The sequence below is a fragment of the Elephas maximus genome, chromosome 21 (genome assembly GCF_024166365.1).
Source record: "Elephas maximus indicus isolate mEleMax1 chromosome 21, mEleMax1 primary haplotype, whole genome shotgun sequence".
Classification (NCBI taxonomy): Eukaryota; Metazoa; Chordata; class Mammalia; order Proboscidea; family Elephantidae; genus Elephas; species Elephas maximus.
In genome coordinates, this window is record NC_064839.1 from 82,792,671 (window position 1) to 82,811,136 (window position 18,466).

The 18,466-nt window shown below is 42.5% G+C and overlaps 1 protein-coding gene across 1 annotated transcript in view; it reads right to left on the bottom strand.

The window, feature by feature from the left end:
• Nucleotides 1-17,719, bottom strand: part of ENPP6 (ectonucleotide pyrophosphatase/phosphodiesterase 6) — a 179,177-nt gene extending 161,458 nt beyond the window's left edge. The window contains exon 1 of the mRNA XM_049864731.1: nt 17,470-17,719. Within this exon, the coding sequence (XP_049720688.1) occupies nt 17,470-17,710 (241 nt within the window). The 5' untranslated portion in view covers nt 17,711-17,719. The remainder of the gene's footprint in view (nt 1-17,469) is intronic.
• Between the last annotated feature and the right edge of the window lie 747 nt (nt 17,720-18,466).

The following is an 18,466-nucleotide window of genomic DNA, read 5'->3' on the forward strand; positions in this document are numbered from 1 at the left end:
AAGAAGGTCGTAGTGGAGTTGCTGTGATCTTACCAGGGTAGGGGATACAGAGACCTATAGAGAGTCCCTTCTATCACCCTCTCCTTCTGCTCCCCTTAAGCTTCCTGAAGAATCTCCTTGGGACCTCGCTGCTGTATTCCCAGTACCTAGAACAGAATCCAGCGTACATTAGGTACTCAGTGCACACCCAACCTCAGGGCTCCTTCTGCCCTGCCCTCACATTTTAATGCAGTGAGAACTCAGGACTAGGAAGACAATGTGATATGTCCAAATTCACAGCTGGTCATGGCAGAGTCAGGACAAGATACCTCCTTAGGACAGCTGAAATCATAGACAGACTCTCGGTCCCTTGACTTCTCTTTCTATCCCTACCTGCTTCACATCATCACCTACACAGAAATTTTGGCCAGGCACCCTGGGGTAAAAGGGCAAGGCTGCTCACACTGAAGGTGACTGGCCAGGCGGATGGCCTCCTTGGCGGCTGAGGGGGCCAGTATCTTGGGCACTCCTGTAACTGATTCAGACCCACCAACCCACCACAGCTCTACTCTAGACAACACAATTACGTACATTCTCGCAATGACTTCAGTTTTCCTCCTGCCTCAGACTTGGCAACCACAGAAGAATTCATCCTTGAAGGTGCCTAGGAAGAGTTACTTCATCAAGGGGTAAAGTAACTGCAGTATTTCCAACCAAGAGTCTGTCTACCACTTCAGCCTGGGCAGCCCTTTGTCTACATAAGTCTGCTTATGTTCCATGACCCGTCAGTCCTGTCATCTGTGCTGTTGCAAGGACAGAAGACAGAAAGTGAGCTAAGATCAAGCAAAGCTTCCAATAGGAGCCAAACATTTTACACAGGATCCAGAGGAGCCCTGGGCTGGCCTCAAGTCCTTGTTGATGAGACCTTGGACACAATGGCCCTATTCATGGGAACAGGACTCTAAAACATGAGTAGGTGTTGTTTAAAGCGTCTCTGAAATAAATGTTAGTATGCTGACTCAGGCTTTCTCTGAATTAATTTTAAATGTCTTTAACCAATTTTTGGCATATCATTCATGATTGAGCAGGTACTGAGAGCACCACAGATTGACCAAACTCCCAGAAGCCTTGGCAGGGGACATATGATCCTATCAATCAACAATGTGGTGGGAGAAGGCAACAGGGGGGTAAGATCAGCCATGGTTTGTAGACTTCAGTGGCTCTATGTGGGTGAACCTTCTGAGAAATGGTTTTCTGTTATTATAATCAAAAGTTTTCACCACATTTTAAAGCTTTACCCACCACCTAACCACTCCCTTCTTCAGAAAGTGCATTTCCAGGAGCTGAATGCAATGTAACAAGAAAGCTCTCTCGTCACCATGGAAGCCAAAAGAAACACGTTTTGAAAAGTGGCAGTTCAGTGTAGAGAGGTCTATTGATGGGAGCTTAAATAATGATGCGCCAGAAGAGATTATTTTTGTAAATTCTTAGAACACACTTCTCCTTAGGGCATGGGCTGGCTAATGTTCTTCATGGGTTCCATTAAATGACACTCCACCCACCCTCTCTGCATCTTTAGGCAGCTTAATCAGAGCTAATAACAGAGAACATGGTTTTAAGTGAAAAAGTGTAAAGATATTACTAGGTGCCCCCAGAAAGTGAGTGACAAAATTTAGACTGAACTTCATGCAGATGAGAAGACCGATTTTAATTTTACATCTATGAAAAATATTCTTTACATGCCAGGTGGCAAACAGGACAATAAGAAGTCCATTTACTGGGGTCCACTAAGACGCACAGTAGCAACCTCTCTCCTTTACCCCCCATGGCAATTCTACATGTTTCTGGAACTCTCCTTTAAGCCATTGTCTCTGACCCCCTAAGGGGCCAACACCCTGGTGGTGCAATGGTTAAGCACTGGGCTGCTAACCAAAAGGTTGGTGGTTGGAACTCACACGCCAGCTCGATGAGAGAAAGACCTGTCCATCTGCTGCTGAAAAGATTACAGCCTGGAAAACACTATGGGGCAGTTCTACTCTGTCACATGGGGTCACTGTGAGTCAAAACCGACCAAAAATCACAAAAAAAGACCAGACTTACTGGTCTGACGGAGACTAGAGGAACCCCTGATACTATGGCCCCCAGACACGCTCCTAACTTAGATTTGAAGATGCTCCCGAAGTTCACCTTTCAGCCAAAGATTAGGCAGTGTGTAAAACACAAACAATAACACACTTGAGGAATGTGCTTCTTGAATCAATCAAGTATATGAGATCAAATGGGCAACTCCGGCCCAGGAACAAAGACTAGAAGGCAGGAGGAGAATGGACACGGTGAACCCGGAGTGGAGAGAAATGTGGAGAGTGCTGACACAATGCAGGATTGCAGCTAATGCCATGAAACAATTTGTATATAAATTTTTGAATGAGAAAATAATTTGTTCTGTGAACTTTCACCTAAATCACAATAAAAAAAAATTGACCAGGTGGCACCTAACAACAACTTGAAACTTAATCTGATTAAAAATTTTCTTCCCCAAATAAACGCCAAAATAAGAAGTCCCCCCAAGTCTTCTATCTCTGCTAATAGGTCCCTCAGATTTCGTGTGTGTGTGTGTGTGTGTGTGTGTGTGGCATTTGAGATACAGTTTCAAGGTGAGAAAGTGCCCTGGTGGTGCAGTGGTTAAAGCACTCAGTTGCTAACTGAAAAGTTGGCAGTTTGAACCCACTAGCCTCTCCACAGGAGAAAGATGCAGGAGTCTGGAAATGAATATGGAAATCTTTCCACGAAGATTTTGAAACCCCAATTTGCTATGGCTTCACCCTGCTCCACCAGGGCTCCCCCATCCTTCACTGTGTTTCTAAACTGTGGTCTTCAACCGTGGTTGTGGTTTGTATTTGGCACCAGATCTTTGCTCATGCACAGAGAAGGATCTTGTCCTTATTTGACCCCAGACCTGAGCATCGCTGGAGGGGAAGATATTCTCCTTCACACAGCACCATCAGGGCCCCTTTGCAAAGCAAGAAGTCCCATAACTCGGACTTCTTATGAAAAGTGACTCAGCACCCAGATTTCCAAATCTGGGCATGGATCTTTCAGTTAGTAGCCAAGCACTTGACCATGTGCACTATCAGTGACTCCTACTCACATCTATTACTAAAACCAAACCAAACTGGTTGCCACTGAGTTGAGTCCAATTCACACCAACACTATAGGACAGAGTAGAACTGCCCCACAGGGTTTCCAGAGCTGAAATTGTAACCAAATTCCTCAGTTTCTTTGTCCCGTCCTATTAGTGGATTGAAATACGATGAATAGCTTGCAGCCTTAGAATCTCTTTACCCCCTATTCCCTACATTTCTGCCATATTTACTCACTCACCAATCAGCAAGCTCTGCCTCTTGGGTGCTCTTTAAATACAGCTCTTCCCCTTCCCTTACAACCCATTGCAAAGAGTGGATGCTCAAATATTTGAAAGGGAAAATAATTTTAGATTATCATTGGTTTAGCTTTCAAAGCCTTCCATCAATTACATGCCTTTTTTTTTTTGAAACAAACTCTTTTCTTTCTAACCACCCAACCCCTACTCTGCATGGTAAAAGGGTTTGACACTCTTCTCCTATCCTGCTAATGCTGTGTCTCTGACTTTGCTCATGTCATGTCCCTCACATCATTACCAGTCTTATTGGTTTATTTTTTTAAAATCTGGCTGAAAGTTCACCACCTTTAAAAATCTTTTCACTCACCTATGTTTAGCTTTAGACCTGCCTTTTCCATGGAAATGTCCAATACCTCCCTGTAACACTTCCCTTCTCTGAGTTGCAGACACTTATTATTTCAATGTCATTCATTTTATTTGATAACATTAAGATTTAGAACATCTCTTTTCTTGATCTGCTATATTATTATTTAGCTCTTAAGTTTTGTTGGACATTTCAGACGTTTTTAAAATGTTTTCTTCACCTAAGTTTTCTGATGAAAAGAACACCCACAAGTTTCTTATACAATGTTATTAATATCCATTTAGTGTCTGTTGTACACCACATTGATGTCAAAGATAATTCCTGCCCCTCCCTGCCCTATTGGCATCAAGTTTGGCAACATGACTTGCTTTGGCCAATGGAATGTGAGTCAAAGTGTCTTGTGCCAACCGTGAGCAAAAGTTCTAAGAGTTATCACATTGCTCTGCTGTTTTCCTTTTTCACTCTGCCACATGGCCAACATGTCTTATTTGTTGTTGTTGTTGCTAGTGGCCATCAAGAAGGCTCCAGCTCAGGGCAACCTTAGCTATAACAGAACGAAACTCTGCATGGTCCTGTTCCATCTCACAATCATTGATATGCCTGAGTCCAGTGCTGTGACCACCTGTGTATTTGCTTACCTTCCAACCTAGGTGCTTATCTTCCAGCACTGTATCAGATGATATTCTGATGTGACTCATAAGGTTTTCATTGGCTAATATCTGGACATAGGTTGCCAGGCCTTTCTTCCTAGTCTTAGTCCACAAGCTCTGCTGAAACCTTTCTACCATAAGTTACCCTACTGGTGTTTGCAATTCTGATGATATAGCTACCAGCATCATAGCACACACAAGCCACCACAATGCGACAAGCTGACAGATGGGTAGTGTATATCTCATTTCGAGGTGGCTTTTCCAGCCTGGGTCCCAGAATGAGGAGGAAACAAAACAGAGTTAATACCTTAAACCCATGTACGTGAGTGACAAACAAACCTTACTTATTGTAAACCACCGATGTATTGGTGTTGCTTATTACCGCAACACAGTTTAGACTGACGTTACTGATAAAGTGTATAATGTGTATCAGCTGTTTTTTTTCTTCTTTTTTTATTATGCTTTAGGCAAAAGTTTACAGCTCAAGTTAATTTCTCATTCAAAAATCTATACACATATTCTGTGCTATTAGTCGCAAACCCCACAATACAACAGCCTGCTGCCCCTTTCCACCCCAGGTTCCCTGGGTCCATTTGTCCACTTCCTGCTGCGTTTGAACAGGAGTTGCCCGTTGGTCTCGTATATTTGACTGAACTAAGAAGCACGCTCATTAAGTGTGTTATTTTTTTTGTTTTATAGGCCTGTCTAACCATTGTCTGAAAAGTAGGCTTTGGGAATGGTTTCAGTTCTGGGTTAGCAGAGCATCCAGGGACCATAGTTTCAGAGGTTCATCCAGTCTCTGTCAGACCAGTAAGTCTGGTCTTTTTTAGTGAATTTGAATTCTGTTCTACATTTTTCTCCTGCTCTGTCCCGTACTCTTTGTTATGATCCCTGTGAGGGTGGTCATTGGTGGTAGCCAGGCACCATCTAGTTCTTTTGGTCTCAGGCTGGTAGAGTCTTTGGTTTACACGGTCCTTTAGTCCTTAGGGCTAATATTTTCCTTGTGTGTTTGGTTTTCTTCATACTCCTTTGCTCCAGACAGGATGGGACCAATAGATGTATGTTAGTATGCTCACAAGTTTTTAAGACCCCAGATACTATCCACCAAAGTGGGAGGTAGAATATTTTCTTATATAAACTATGTTACGGCAATTGACGTAGATGTTCCTTGAGGTCATGGTACCCAGGCTGCAGCCCCAGCTATTCAGTCCTGAAAAGTGTTTGGATGTGTCTAGGACTTCTATGCTTGTGCTTTGGTCCAATTCTACTGACCTCCCCTGTATTGTGTTGTCCTTCCTTTCACTGAAGTTGACAGTTGTCTACTATCTAGTTAGTAATTTCCCTCCCCTTCCCTCTTCACCCTTGTAACCACCAAGAAATGTTTTGTTCTGTGTGTGAATCTTTTCGTGAGTTCTTGTAATAGTGGTCTCACGCAATATTTGTTCTTTCATGACTGACTTATTTCACTCAGCCTAACACCTTCCAGATTCATCCATGTTGTGAGATGTTTTGAGGATTCACCATCATTCTTTATCATTGCGTGGTATTCCATTGTGTGTATATACCAAAATTTGTTTATCCATTCATCTGTTGATGGGCATTTAGGTAGTTTCCACCTTTTTGCTATTGTGCATAGTGTTGCAATGAACATGGCTGTGCATATGTCTATTTTCATGTGATGACTCTTATTTCTCTAGGATATGTTCCTAGGAATATTTCTAGCTTTTTAAGCACCATGTTGTTTTCCAAAGTGGCACAATTTCACATTCCAACCACCAGTGCATAATAATTCCAATCTCCCCACAACCTCTCCATTTTGTGTTATCTGGATTAGTACCAATATTGTCAGGGTGAGATGGTGTCTCAATGTAGTTTTGATTTGCATTTCTCCGATGGCTGATAATTGCAAGCATTTCCACATGTGCTGTTAGCCACCTGAAAATCCTCTTTGGTGGTGTGTCTGTTCATATCCTTTGCCCATTTTTAAATTAGATTACTTCTCTTTTTGTTGTTGAGTTGTTGCAATCTTGTAGATTTTACAGATTAGACCTTTATCAGTATGTCATAGCCAAAGATTTCTTCTGAGTCTGGAGGTTCCCTTTACTCTTTTGGTGAAGTCTTTTGACGAGTGTGTTTGATTCTTAGGAGCTCCCAGTTACCTAGTTTATCTTCTGCTGTTTGCGCATTGTCAGTTATGGTTCATATCCTGTTTATGAAGCTAGCATTGTCCCTGTTTTTTCTTCCATGATCTTTATCATTTTAGATTTTATATTTAGGTCTTTGATCCATTTTAAGTTAGTTTTTGTATCTGGTATAAGGTATAGGTCCTTTTTCTCTTTTTTTTGCAGATGGATATTCAGTTATTCCAGCACCATTTGTTAAAGAGACTGGCTTTTCCCCATTCAAAGGATTTTTGACCTTTGTCAAATATCAGCTGCTCATAGGTAGATGGATTTATGTCTGGGTTCTCAATTCTGTTCCATTGGTATATGTATCTGTTGTTGTACCAGTACCAGCCCGTTTTGACTACCGTGGCTGTATAATAGGTTCTAAAATCAGATAGTGTGAAGCATCCTACTTTGCTCTCCTTCTTTAGTAATGTTTTACTTGTCCAGGGTCTCTTCCTTTTCCATACAAAGTTGGTGATTTTTTTCCTCCATTTTGTTGAAAAATGCTGTCAGAATTTGGATCGGGATTGCATTGTAACTGTAGATTGCTTTGTGTAGAATTGACATTTTCGCAAGGTTGAGTCTTCCTTTCCATGAGCATGATATGTTTTTCCAGTTATGTAAGTCTGTTTTGGCTTCTTGCAGTAGTGTTTTGTAGTTTTCTTTGAATAGGCCTTTTACATTTCTGATTAGATTTATTCCTAAGTACTTTATCTTCTTGGGGCTATTGTAAATGGTATTGATTTGGCGATTTCCTTTTTGAAGTTCTTTCTGTTGGTGTAGAGGAATCCTACTTATTTTTGTATGTTAATCTTATATCCTACCACTTTGCTGAAATCTACTATTAGTTTCAGTAGCTTTCTTGTGGATTATTTGGGGGGGGGTGTCTGTATATAAGATCATATCATCTGCCACTAGGAATAGTTTTACCTCTTCCTTACCAATTTGGGTGCCCTTTATTTCTTTTTCTTGCTTATTGCTCTAGCTAGGACTTCCAGCAGGATGTTGAATATGAACGGTGATAAAGGGCATTCTTGTCTTGTTCCTGACCTCAAGGGAAATACTTTCAGTCTCTCTGTCTCCCTTTAGAATGATGTTGACTGTTGGCTTTGTATAAATGCCCTTTATTATGCCAAGGAGTTTTCCTTCTATTCTTATTGTGCTGATAGTTTTTATCAGGAATAGGTGTTAGATTTGGTCAAATGCCTTTTCTGTGTCTACTGATAAGATCATGTCAGTCTTCTCTTTTGCTTTATTTATGTGGTGGATTACATTGATTGATTTTCTAATGTCGAACTATACCTGTGTACCTTGAATGAATACCACTTGGTCACGATGTATTATTATTATTGTTATTATTATTTTGATGTGCTATTGAATTCTATTGCCTAGAATTTTGTTGAGGATTTTTGCGTCTATATTCATGAGGGATATTTGTTTCTAGTTTTCTTTTTTTGTGAATTCTTTGCTTGGCTTTGGTATTATGTTTATGCTGTCTTCATAGAATGAGTTCAGGAGTATTCCTTCCTTTTCTATGCTCTGAAATAGCTTTAGTGGTATCAGTGTTAGCTATTCTTTGAAAGTTTGGTAGAATTCTCCTGTGAAGCCACCCAGGCCAGGGCCTTTTTCTGTTAGGAGATTTTTTTGTTTGTTTGTTTGTTTTTTAATTACCTCTTTAATCTCTTCTTGAGTTATAGGTTTGTTTAGTTTTTCTACCCTGGTTTGTGTTAGTTTAGGTAGGCAGTGCGTTTCTAAAAATTTGTCCATTTCCTCTAGGTTTTCAAATTTGTTGGAGTATAATTTTTCATAGTTTAACCAACAGGGTTAAACTGTTCCCCCTTCTGAAATGTAACTGATGGGACTAAACCATCCCCCCTTTCTCCTCCCACCCCAGCCAGGTGCTCTGAATTCCTGGTGAGACATTTCTGTGTTGTCTGTGTAACAACACGGTCATCTTACTGCCTTTCTGCTCAAGGCCACTTCACCACTCCATTCGGACATGAGCAATAAACCAAAAAGCTGGCCTTAGATAAACTTCATGTGTCATACCCCCCAGCTGTCATATTACAACCCCACTATACCCTCATACATGTTAATTAGCTCCTGAAATTGCCTCTTCCCAGAAACTTCATGAATTATGCCTAAGTTCCCTATCCCAAACCCTATAACTGCCCTATATCCCCAACTTCAGGGAGCTTGATTTGAGATTTAGTCTCCAAGCTCCTTGTTTGACTGGCTTGCAATGAAGTCCACTGTATCTTTCTCAAAGGCCTGGTGTCTCTCAGTTTACTTGAGAGGTCACACCAGGCAGGACACATTCCCGTCAATTAACAAATTCTGGAAACCCAGATGGGACCTTTATTCTGCTTCTAACTTAGACCGCCTCCTCTGAGTACACACCAGGTAATTTCTCCAGGAGGTGATGGCAGAACGGATATACCTGGACAGAGCTGTACCCAGACCCATGGCAATCTGCTTTTTGAGATTGAGAAACAGACTTTAGTTAAGGATCCTAATCTGGTGAGTGCTGTGCGAATGGTGTCACAAGTACCTAAGGACTCCTAAGAGGTGGGTGACTTAGGAGCCAGGGGCGAGCCCAAGAGAACTGCCCTTTCTGTCAGAATTTGGGTGGTTGAGAATCACATCAGAGTGAGCCCAAGAGAACTGCCATTTCTGACAGAACCTGGGTGGCTGAGGGTCACACCAATGTGAGCCCAAAAGAACTACCTTTCTGTCAGAATCTGGGTAGTTGAGGGTTATACTGCTCTGGTCACAAGAAACCCCTGTTGGACCTTGGTCGTTGTGGTTCTAGTATTCCTGGTTTTTCTTGTTTCTGGGTTTGGCCTAAGCTCAGGTATGGGGAACACACAAGATATACCAAAGTGCAGTCCCCTAAGATGCATCCTAACTAATTAGGATTTTATCTTTAAGTTATGATTATAATCCTATAAAAAAAGATAGGATGAAGTGTTTCTGCAATGTTGCGGGGCCACAATATCAATTGGCTAATGGGGAATGTTAGCCTCAAAATTGTTCCCTAAATTATAATACTGTTGTCCATTTAGATTTGTTTTGTACTCATGAAAGTAAATAGGATGGAAAAAATGTATGTTGATGCCTTTATGTCCTTGTATAACAAGAGTATTCAAAAGCAGTGTAAAATTATGGTTCAAACTGAGATAAAGGGACAAAAGTTATTTGATTCCCCAGGGGAAGATGATTTTTCCCTCTCTTCCTCTCCATCAGCCACCTTCAGAAATGGTTTACCCACTGCACACGAGAAGTGGTGTGACTTTCAGATGGGGGACTTCCCTACCTGAAACAGGGCAAGAGACAACAGGGCATCATCCATTAAGACAAGTTCCTATTGGGCAGGAAGAAAATAGAACTCCAGGATTAGTCTGGGTACACATTCCATTCTGTACATATGATTTATTCAATTGAAAAAACAATCTCCCTCCTTATGGAGAGGATCCAAAACATACGGCAGACCTTCTTATTTCCATCTTTGCCACCCATTGCCCTACCTGGGCTGATTATCAGACACTCTTGGATACTCTTTTGAGCCCGGAGGAGAGGAGATTAGTTTTAGGAAAAACCAGGGAAAAAACAGAACACTTCTATCAGCCCAACAACCTTATTCAACAAGCTCCTAATTTAGCACTACCCTTTTCTAAGCCTAACAGAGACGCTAATAATTCTCTGTGAAATGGCAGACTCAACCATTTTTGGACTTGCCTTATTACATGGTTAAAATAAGTAAGGTCTATGAGGTCCATTAAGGACCAACTGAGGATCCATCTACCTTCCTTGAAAGAATTTTTTCCACGTTCCAGCAATATACAGCTATAGACCCAGGAAACCCAGAGAACGCAAAAATGATAAACATGGTATTTATTGGGCAAAGTGCACCAGACACTAGAAAAAAAGTTACAAAAGCCTAGAGGAGTCCAGGTATGAGCCTAGCACAATTAGTTGAAATAGTCTCTGAAGTGTACACCAACATAGACCACGTCCAGGGAAAGAAAGAAACCCAGAAATTCAAACAGCAAGCCGTTTTCCTAGAGGCCACACTGGTTTGGGCGTCTTTTGGACCAGGCCAACACAAACATCTAAAGGGACAACTGCCCTTGGCATTGTCGAAAAGCCCCCCGCCACCGCCCCCAACTAGGTTGAAATCAGTGTGCTTATTGTAAAGAGGAGGGACCCTGGAAGAAAGAATGTCCAAACCGAAAACCCAGCCGAAACCCAGCTGATGGAGATTCTTCAATCTGCTCACCTCCAAGCTTCATCCACGTAGCCCCTGGTTAGATAACCGTGTAGATTTTCTTGTTGATACAGAAAAAAAACTTATTCTGTTTTGAATCACCTGAAAGGATCACTTTTCCCTGAACTATGCAAGTAATCAGGGTAACAAAAAAGACTTCTACAAGCAGGGTTCACCCGCTGATGTAAATCCACTTTTGACACTTTAGTGCTCCCAGTATAGAAGCCAAAAACAGTCAGTTAGGTAACTGAAGGCCTGCATCCTATAGTTCCAAACCTTGTGCCCTTCAACCTCCCTGTCTCCAGACTATGTCTCATTTACTGTCCTAGACATGAAGGATGTCTCCTCTGCATTCCTTTAGCCCCTGAATCTCAGGAAATAATTTGCCTTTGAATAGGAGAAACCCTATGGTGGTGGGGGGGGCGGACAATATTGCTGGGCTATTCTCCCTCAAGGGTTCAAAATAGCCCCACCCTTTTATCCCTGGCAAAATATCTCCGGGTCCTACAGACGGTTTGTGGTCTCCTTCTTCAATTTGTAGATGACCTCTTTGTCACTGGTCCTACCAAAGGGCTCAGATGAAAACACAATTCTAACTATGAACTTTCTAGCCCGGGCGAGCTATCAAGTATCCAGTGCCAAGGCTCAGCTCTCACAACAAAAGGTAACTTATCTAGGGCTCCAGATTTCTCAAGGTCAGCAGGCCCTGTTGTTGGAACACAAACAAGCAATCCTCCAGATCTACACCCCAACCACCCAGAGGCAACGTTGAGGCCTTGCAGGTACAGCTGGTTTTTGCAGAATTTGGATCCTAAATGTTGGGCTCATAACAAAGACTCTCTGTGAAGGAAAGGACTCTGACCTTTGTGAATGGACAGGCAAATGTCAACAAACCTTCTTGAAAATCAGGGAAAAGCTAGCCTATGCCCTGGCACTCGGACTTCTGGACCTCAGAAAGCCCTTCAAACTGTATATAGATGAAACAGGGGAATTGCAGCAGGGGTCTTAACAACTGGGTCCTTGGAAAAGACCGGTAGCATATTTTTCTAAACTTCTAGATCAGTCCCTCAGGGATGGCCGGCCTGCCTTAGGGCAGTAGCAGCTACTTGCCTTCTTTTAGCTGAAGCTGAAAAGTTTACCTTGAGTCAGCCTGTGACTGTGTTAGTGCCTCATGCAATTTGCACCATACCAGAGCAGGAAGGTGGGCTCTGGCTCACAGCAGGCCGAATGGCCCACTACCAAGCCCAGCTCTTGGACAATCCAGAGGTCATGTTCAAGGTAACTTCTACCCGGAACCCAGCTAGCCTGTTACCAACAAAACCCACAGGTGAGCTGGTCCATGACTGCCTCCAAACTATTGAAAAAAAGTCTATTCTAGTCAGCCGGACTTGTCTAACCAGCCCATTTCAAATCCAGACTTAACCCTCTACACAGCCAGAAGCAGTTTATTAAAAAATGGAACTTAAAAGGTAGGCTATGTAGTGGTAACCCAAACCAATGTCCTTGAAGCCTGTCCTCTTCTGCCTGGAACCTTGGAATAGAAAGCCTGAAACATCTTGAAATTACACTATTAGAGAGCTCAAACAAACAGCTGAATAGAGCGGAACCATAGATTTTCATAAATGATCCTTGTAAAACAGAGAAAACATCAGAAACTACAAAACAACTCCTTAATAACATCATTCCCAGGTTCAGCCTGCCTGCAATGATCGGAAGCGACAATGGATCTCACTTCATCTCACAAATTACACAATTCTCCAAACTTTTAAGAATCAGCTGGAACTTACACTCAGCCTGCAGACCACAGTCAAGAAGATGAATCACATGCTAAAAAATGAAATTGCCGAGATCTGTCAAAAAACAAAATCTGCTATTGAAAACCCTATGGGGCACAGTTCTACTCTGACACACATTGTGTTGCTGTGAGTCAGAATCAACTGACGGCACTGGCGTTTGGTCTGTTTCTGAGAAAGCTGAAACACAGAGGTGAATGTCTCCATCTTGAGGGTAGGAGTGGGGAGGGAGCCCGGGAAGCTATTTCCATGCTACTCTGCACTGGGGGTGTGCAGAGGGCTGTGGGCAGCCCCTCAAGTGAAGCCTGAATTCTACAGAAGCCTGAGGTTGTGGCCTTTTTTCAAAACATGATTGTTCAAGCACTTTTGGCATCAATTTCCTTTGGCCTACACCACGGCCTGTTTTAATTTAAATCAGATATTTTCTTAAGAGCAGGGGACTTATTCTGCTGTCTCTTATTCCAGAGTGTTGGGTCCTTTGTGTCTGGTAAGAATTTGCTTCATGTGTCATTTCTCAGAGTGCTCTAGGAAATATGCTCACACAAATATTAATGCGGAGCAGTTAACCTCTTATTTTGCTTCAATTCAACCAGAGGTTTAATGAAGCACTTTCTTTATTCAAAGGCCAGCCCTGGGAAGACTCTGTCCTGGGTCTCAGGTCACAAGCATGACCTCTTGGGCACTGCAGGACACAGTCAGGATCCTGCTCAATGCCATGTGAGAACCTGGCCTCTGGGGCCTGGCCTCCATCTGAGCTCTGTTGCTGACATTCTGCAGAGTCTGGAGAAAAACCCCAAACCTCCCTTGTTTTATTGACTAGTTTCTAAATGTTGAAACTATTACAACATACTGAATAGCTTTTAAAATTCATTTTAGGGTGTGGACCTTTCTTAAAAGATTATTTGCAGCAGAGATTAAATTCTAGACTGGTTTCCTTGTCACTGAGGGCATTTCTGGGCCACTTATCTCTCCTGCTTAACCAGTAATGCTCAGGAATTACAAACAAATGTTGTCATTAGCCTTAGCAAAACAATGCTGCCTCAAAACAGATGCAGCATTTTCTATTACCCATGACCTGGATGGAAAATTCACTGCTTTCTCCCATTGAGTTTTTGTTAAATTTCACTTAAATCAAATGTGGATTGACCCCCAAAAAAGAACAACATTACAAAAAGATTCACAGTAAGATAGATTAAAACAGAAAGCATTCCAACAGTATTAAAACTGGTTGTGTTTTAACTAAAATTTAGCTAATCCACACTCAGCTCTTCAGAAAGACAACTATTACATAAAGTAAGATATTTACTGTTTATTCCAGCTCAGATTTCGCCTTCAAAATGCCTCCCCAGACGACTCCAACTACAAGGAAATTTTCTCCTCTGATCTTCTATAGCGTGTTAGGAAACCACCCCTTGATTCCTTGTCATTCATTGTAGAGTACTCATAGGTATCCTTTCTCAGGTGCATCTCTCCTTCTCAACTTGAATGTAACCTTCCTAGGTGAACATACCAGTTGCTGTCAAGGCAATTGCAATTCACGATGACCCCATGTGTGTCAAAATAGACCTGTGCGCCATAGGGTTTTCAGTGGCTGGTTTTTTAGAAGTAGATTGCCAGGACTTTCTTTTGAGGTGCCTCTAGGTGAACTTGACCTGCCTCTGGGGTGGACTCGAACCACCGACCTTTTGGCTAGCAGCAGAACATGTGAAAGCCTCTGTTTTAAGAGTCTACGTGCCCCAGCAACCAATTGTTTAATGGATTTTCTTGCTCACTATTGTAGTTTTGTTTACATTTGGCATGAGGCAAACATGCTTTGAGTGAAAAAAATTAATCAGCCACAGTGACTTCATGCCAGGAACTGGGCTACATGACTTCCATACAAGTCCTGTGACTACAGATTTATCATCATCATCCATGCAGCTTTCCATGAAATTCTCTAATTTCTCGTTTCAGTCATTTGCTTATTTTCTACATGAAGGCTTCCCAAGAGGGGCCGGTCCTAACTTTCTAACTCCCTACTCATTGTTTACTTTCATGTGTGCACCTAGCAGCACCTGACATCCTGGCCTGAGATATAACCCTGCAGTGCATCTTATTTGATTTTACACATGAGGAAACCAAGACATGGGGAAGTGCAATGGCATGCCCAGAGTCTTCTAGCATCTTGCTGACCACACAAGAATTCCCCTCAAGTCCTCCCAGCCCCATGGCTAGTATTCTTTCCAATAGCTATCGAGCTCATCATGCAAAGAGGAGAACACCAACGGCTTCGTGTCTTTTGGCAACAATTCACATGATGAAGTGAGATTATAGTCTCTTAAGGAACCCTAAAATGGCATATCTTTTGATACCAAAAGGATCTAGCGTGATACTTTTGTTGGTTCAAAAAAAGCTCAAATAATCCTTTTAAGTACAATTCCCAGTTGATACCATGGACTGCCAGAAGAATGAACAAATTTGTCTTTGGAGAAGTATAGCCAGAATGTTTCTTAGAAGCAAGGATGGACAGACTATGTCTCACATACTTTGGACATGTTATCAGGAGGGACCAGTCCCTGGAGAAGGACATCATACTTGGCAGACAGTGAGAAAAAAAAAAAAAAAAGGAAGACCCTAATGAGATGGATTGACACAGTGGCTGCAACGAGGTGCTGAAGCATAACGATTGTAAACATGGCGCAGGACCAGGCAGTGTTTCGTTGTGTTGTACATAGGGTCGCTATGAGTAGGAACTGGTTTGATGGCACCTAACAAGAACATATGAAAAAAGGAGATATTTTTATTTGTTTTTAACATTAGTTGGAAAATAAGCAAGGATACCTGGGGGGAATAGCTTGAGTTTAGCCATGAGAGTTAGTGCTGGGACAGTGGAAATTATACTAGCTTCTTGGCCTGGGCTCTCCCACTGCAAATCATAGCTCCAAGCTTGTAAGTTTGCTCAGTAGGGAGACGACATATCACACCCAAAGACATTAGTACATAAACATGAGCCTGGCTAGATGCAACCTGGGCAGAGTAGCACTTCAAATCAGATAATCCGCTTTGCCATCTGGAAATGTAGAGACGGCATATACTAAGATCTTGTGGCTTAGACCAGATGCAGTGTGAAGGTGAGGAGATCTTGGTCAGACTCATGGAGACTGCACTATGCACCACAGAAAAGGCTCTTTCTTATGGCTAAACCAGTAGAAACACCTGTAGCTAGAAAGAGGGTGTGTCTGTGTGCACACAATTCCTTGTGCTGTCAGCAGGAGTGTGGCTCTGATGCACAAAAGTCCGTATCACTGACTCGGCTGCTCTGTGGAGTTTTTAATGGTCCTTTTTAACTGAGTGGGGTCTGAGTTTCTAGAATGGATTTTGTTCATTTTCCACTGAGATGGGGAAAACTGCACGTGACAGTTTGTGAATTGAATATGCTAGCAAGGCTCTGAAAGAGGGCTGGAGCGGGGTGATCTCTGTGTGTGAAGCTCTCTGGACAGAACTGAACTCTGGCTCGTGACACACAATAACATCTATGTGTGACCCAGCAGCCTGTAAACTGCTGCCTTGCAAGGGGAGACACGTGCCAAATGAGGACAAGGGGAGACTCTTGTCAATCTTGTTCAGCTTAGAGACGTGGGTTGTTTGTCTATTGGGAGACGTAAAACAATAAATAGATTCCTTGCTTGTGTGCAGTCTGATATTTTTTCTTTATCCTTTCATTTCTAATTCTCCAAAGTATTGTTTTCCTTTGATTTGGGGCATCTATTTCTGTACACATGTATACAGTAGCCATGCGTTCAGTCACAGACACCAATTCGTATTTCTAGACTTCTTTGGCATTTCTGTTCTGCAGGGATACATAACGAGATGCAAGAGTTCTCATCCCCTTTCTATTAACACAGAGTTCTCCCTGTGCCCAGAGCACATAGCTAAGTCTGGCGACACCAGCATGAACAGTGCATTTTTAGCAGCCTCTCTAGATATTCTACTAAATTCTTTCCAAGTGCCTTTTGCTGGCCCTTACAAAGGTTAGCTAAAAGAACACACTGAAGCTGGGAATCCAACCGTGTGAGCAGAAAGAGCGCAGTAAGTTCTACTGCGTAGATAGCAGATCAGGTTGGTGGTATCACACTTGGTATTTTGGCAATACCAGATGCAGGTCATCCATCTTTAGGCAAACCAGATTTCCAAAGACCAGGCACAGCCTGGGCTAGCTGCGCTTTTTTTTTTTGTTTGTTTGTTTTCTTTTTGCTTCAGTTTTGTTTTTAACAGGTGCTGAAAGTTAAAAATGAGAAATCTGAACCACACAACACATTTTGCTCTTCTCCATGTCATTTTACCTAGACTCAAAAAGCCAGAAGAAGGGGGGAGTGGCATTGACCTAAAAATCCCTGCCAAGTAATCCAGGAACATGAGTCCCCTCTGAGGAAGGGTCCCCTCTGTGACTTACATAGTCAGCACATTGATGAGCAAGTCAAAGCGCCTCCATGCTGATAGGTGACCTCAGAGCAATGAAGAAGAAGTGGTACTGACATGAAGCCACTGCCGAGCATTTAAAGATGAACTTAGAAAATGTGTGGTTAGCTAGAATTTTTTTATTTGTAAAACAAATAACCACCATTTTATCATCAAAATGATCCGTTTGTTGCTGCCGTAGTTCTCTGTTCTCTCTGCTGAGAATCCAAAAAAGGTCCTCAGGATAACTTTTGGAGAAAACACAACTGTGAAAAAAAAATCTCCGGCCAAGAACACAGACTTCTTGTCCATCTCTGGACCCCAAAGGAGTAAGGAAACTTGAACACTTAACAATTCCTGTGCTGGGAGTTAACTGTTGACTGTTTGGCTTAAGCACTCCCCTCCCCACCAAGAAGAGGACACGGTACTCACCAGTCATCAGGGTGTAGTAATTGGGGTAAGAGAGACTAGGGAAGTCTGGGGTCAAGTAATCCACTTTTACCCCCCTGCTCACAATCTCTTTGAAACCAGGCAAGGATTCCAGGGCCTCCTCACTGATGTAGTCTGAGCGAAAACCATCCAGCAGAAACACCAGGAGCTTCCGGTGGGCAGAGGCTGGCTGAGCCAGGCTGAGCCCAAGGACCAGCAGGAGGGCCCCAAGCTTTGCTGTCATGCTGCCAGGAGCCTGCCTAGCCCGGCTGGCACAGCCGTCCCCTTGCAAAGGCTGAGGATGGAGAATCTGTAGCTATTCTCTCTTCTAGGGGCTGGACCTTGAGCTGCTGGCCTTATTGAGACAAGTTCACTTGCAGAATTTAAAGGTACAGCACCCCCGTTTAAAAACATCTCTGCTTGCCCTCTACTAGGAAGTCCACAGACTGACTCCTTGGGATAAGCCAGATTCCCAAACAAGCCAGAAATAACACCAGTGAAGAGAGTGCAACCTTATTATTTTTGGTGAATGTTCCAGGAATACAGGCACCCACAGGGAGGCAGAATTTTGGAAGAAGACAACAGTCAACACAAACTTAGCAGCTGGGCTAACCAAAGGGAGGAGCCAAGGAAAAAGGGCATCTTTTAATTTGATGTTATCCCACGCATTTGCCTCATTTAAACTCCCTTAGTGACTTTCGCACTTAAAATTCAGTAACACAAACCTTTAAACTCTCTATATAAACAAGAGACAATAAATTTAAGTGGCCCTATTTGCAAAGTTTTCCAAAGCACCTCCATAGTCATAGAGTTTAAAAACAAATTATTTGTCTACATCTGTTATGGATTGAATTCTGTCCCCCAAAAATGTGTGTCAACTTAGCTAGGCCGTGATTCCCAGTGTCATGTGATTGTTAACCATTTCGTCATCTGATATGATTTCCCTATGTGTTGAAAATCCTACCTCTACAATGTTAATGAGGCAGGATTAGAGGCAGTT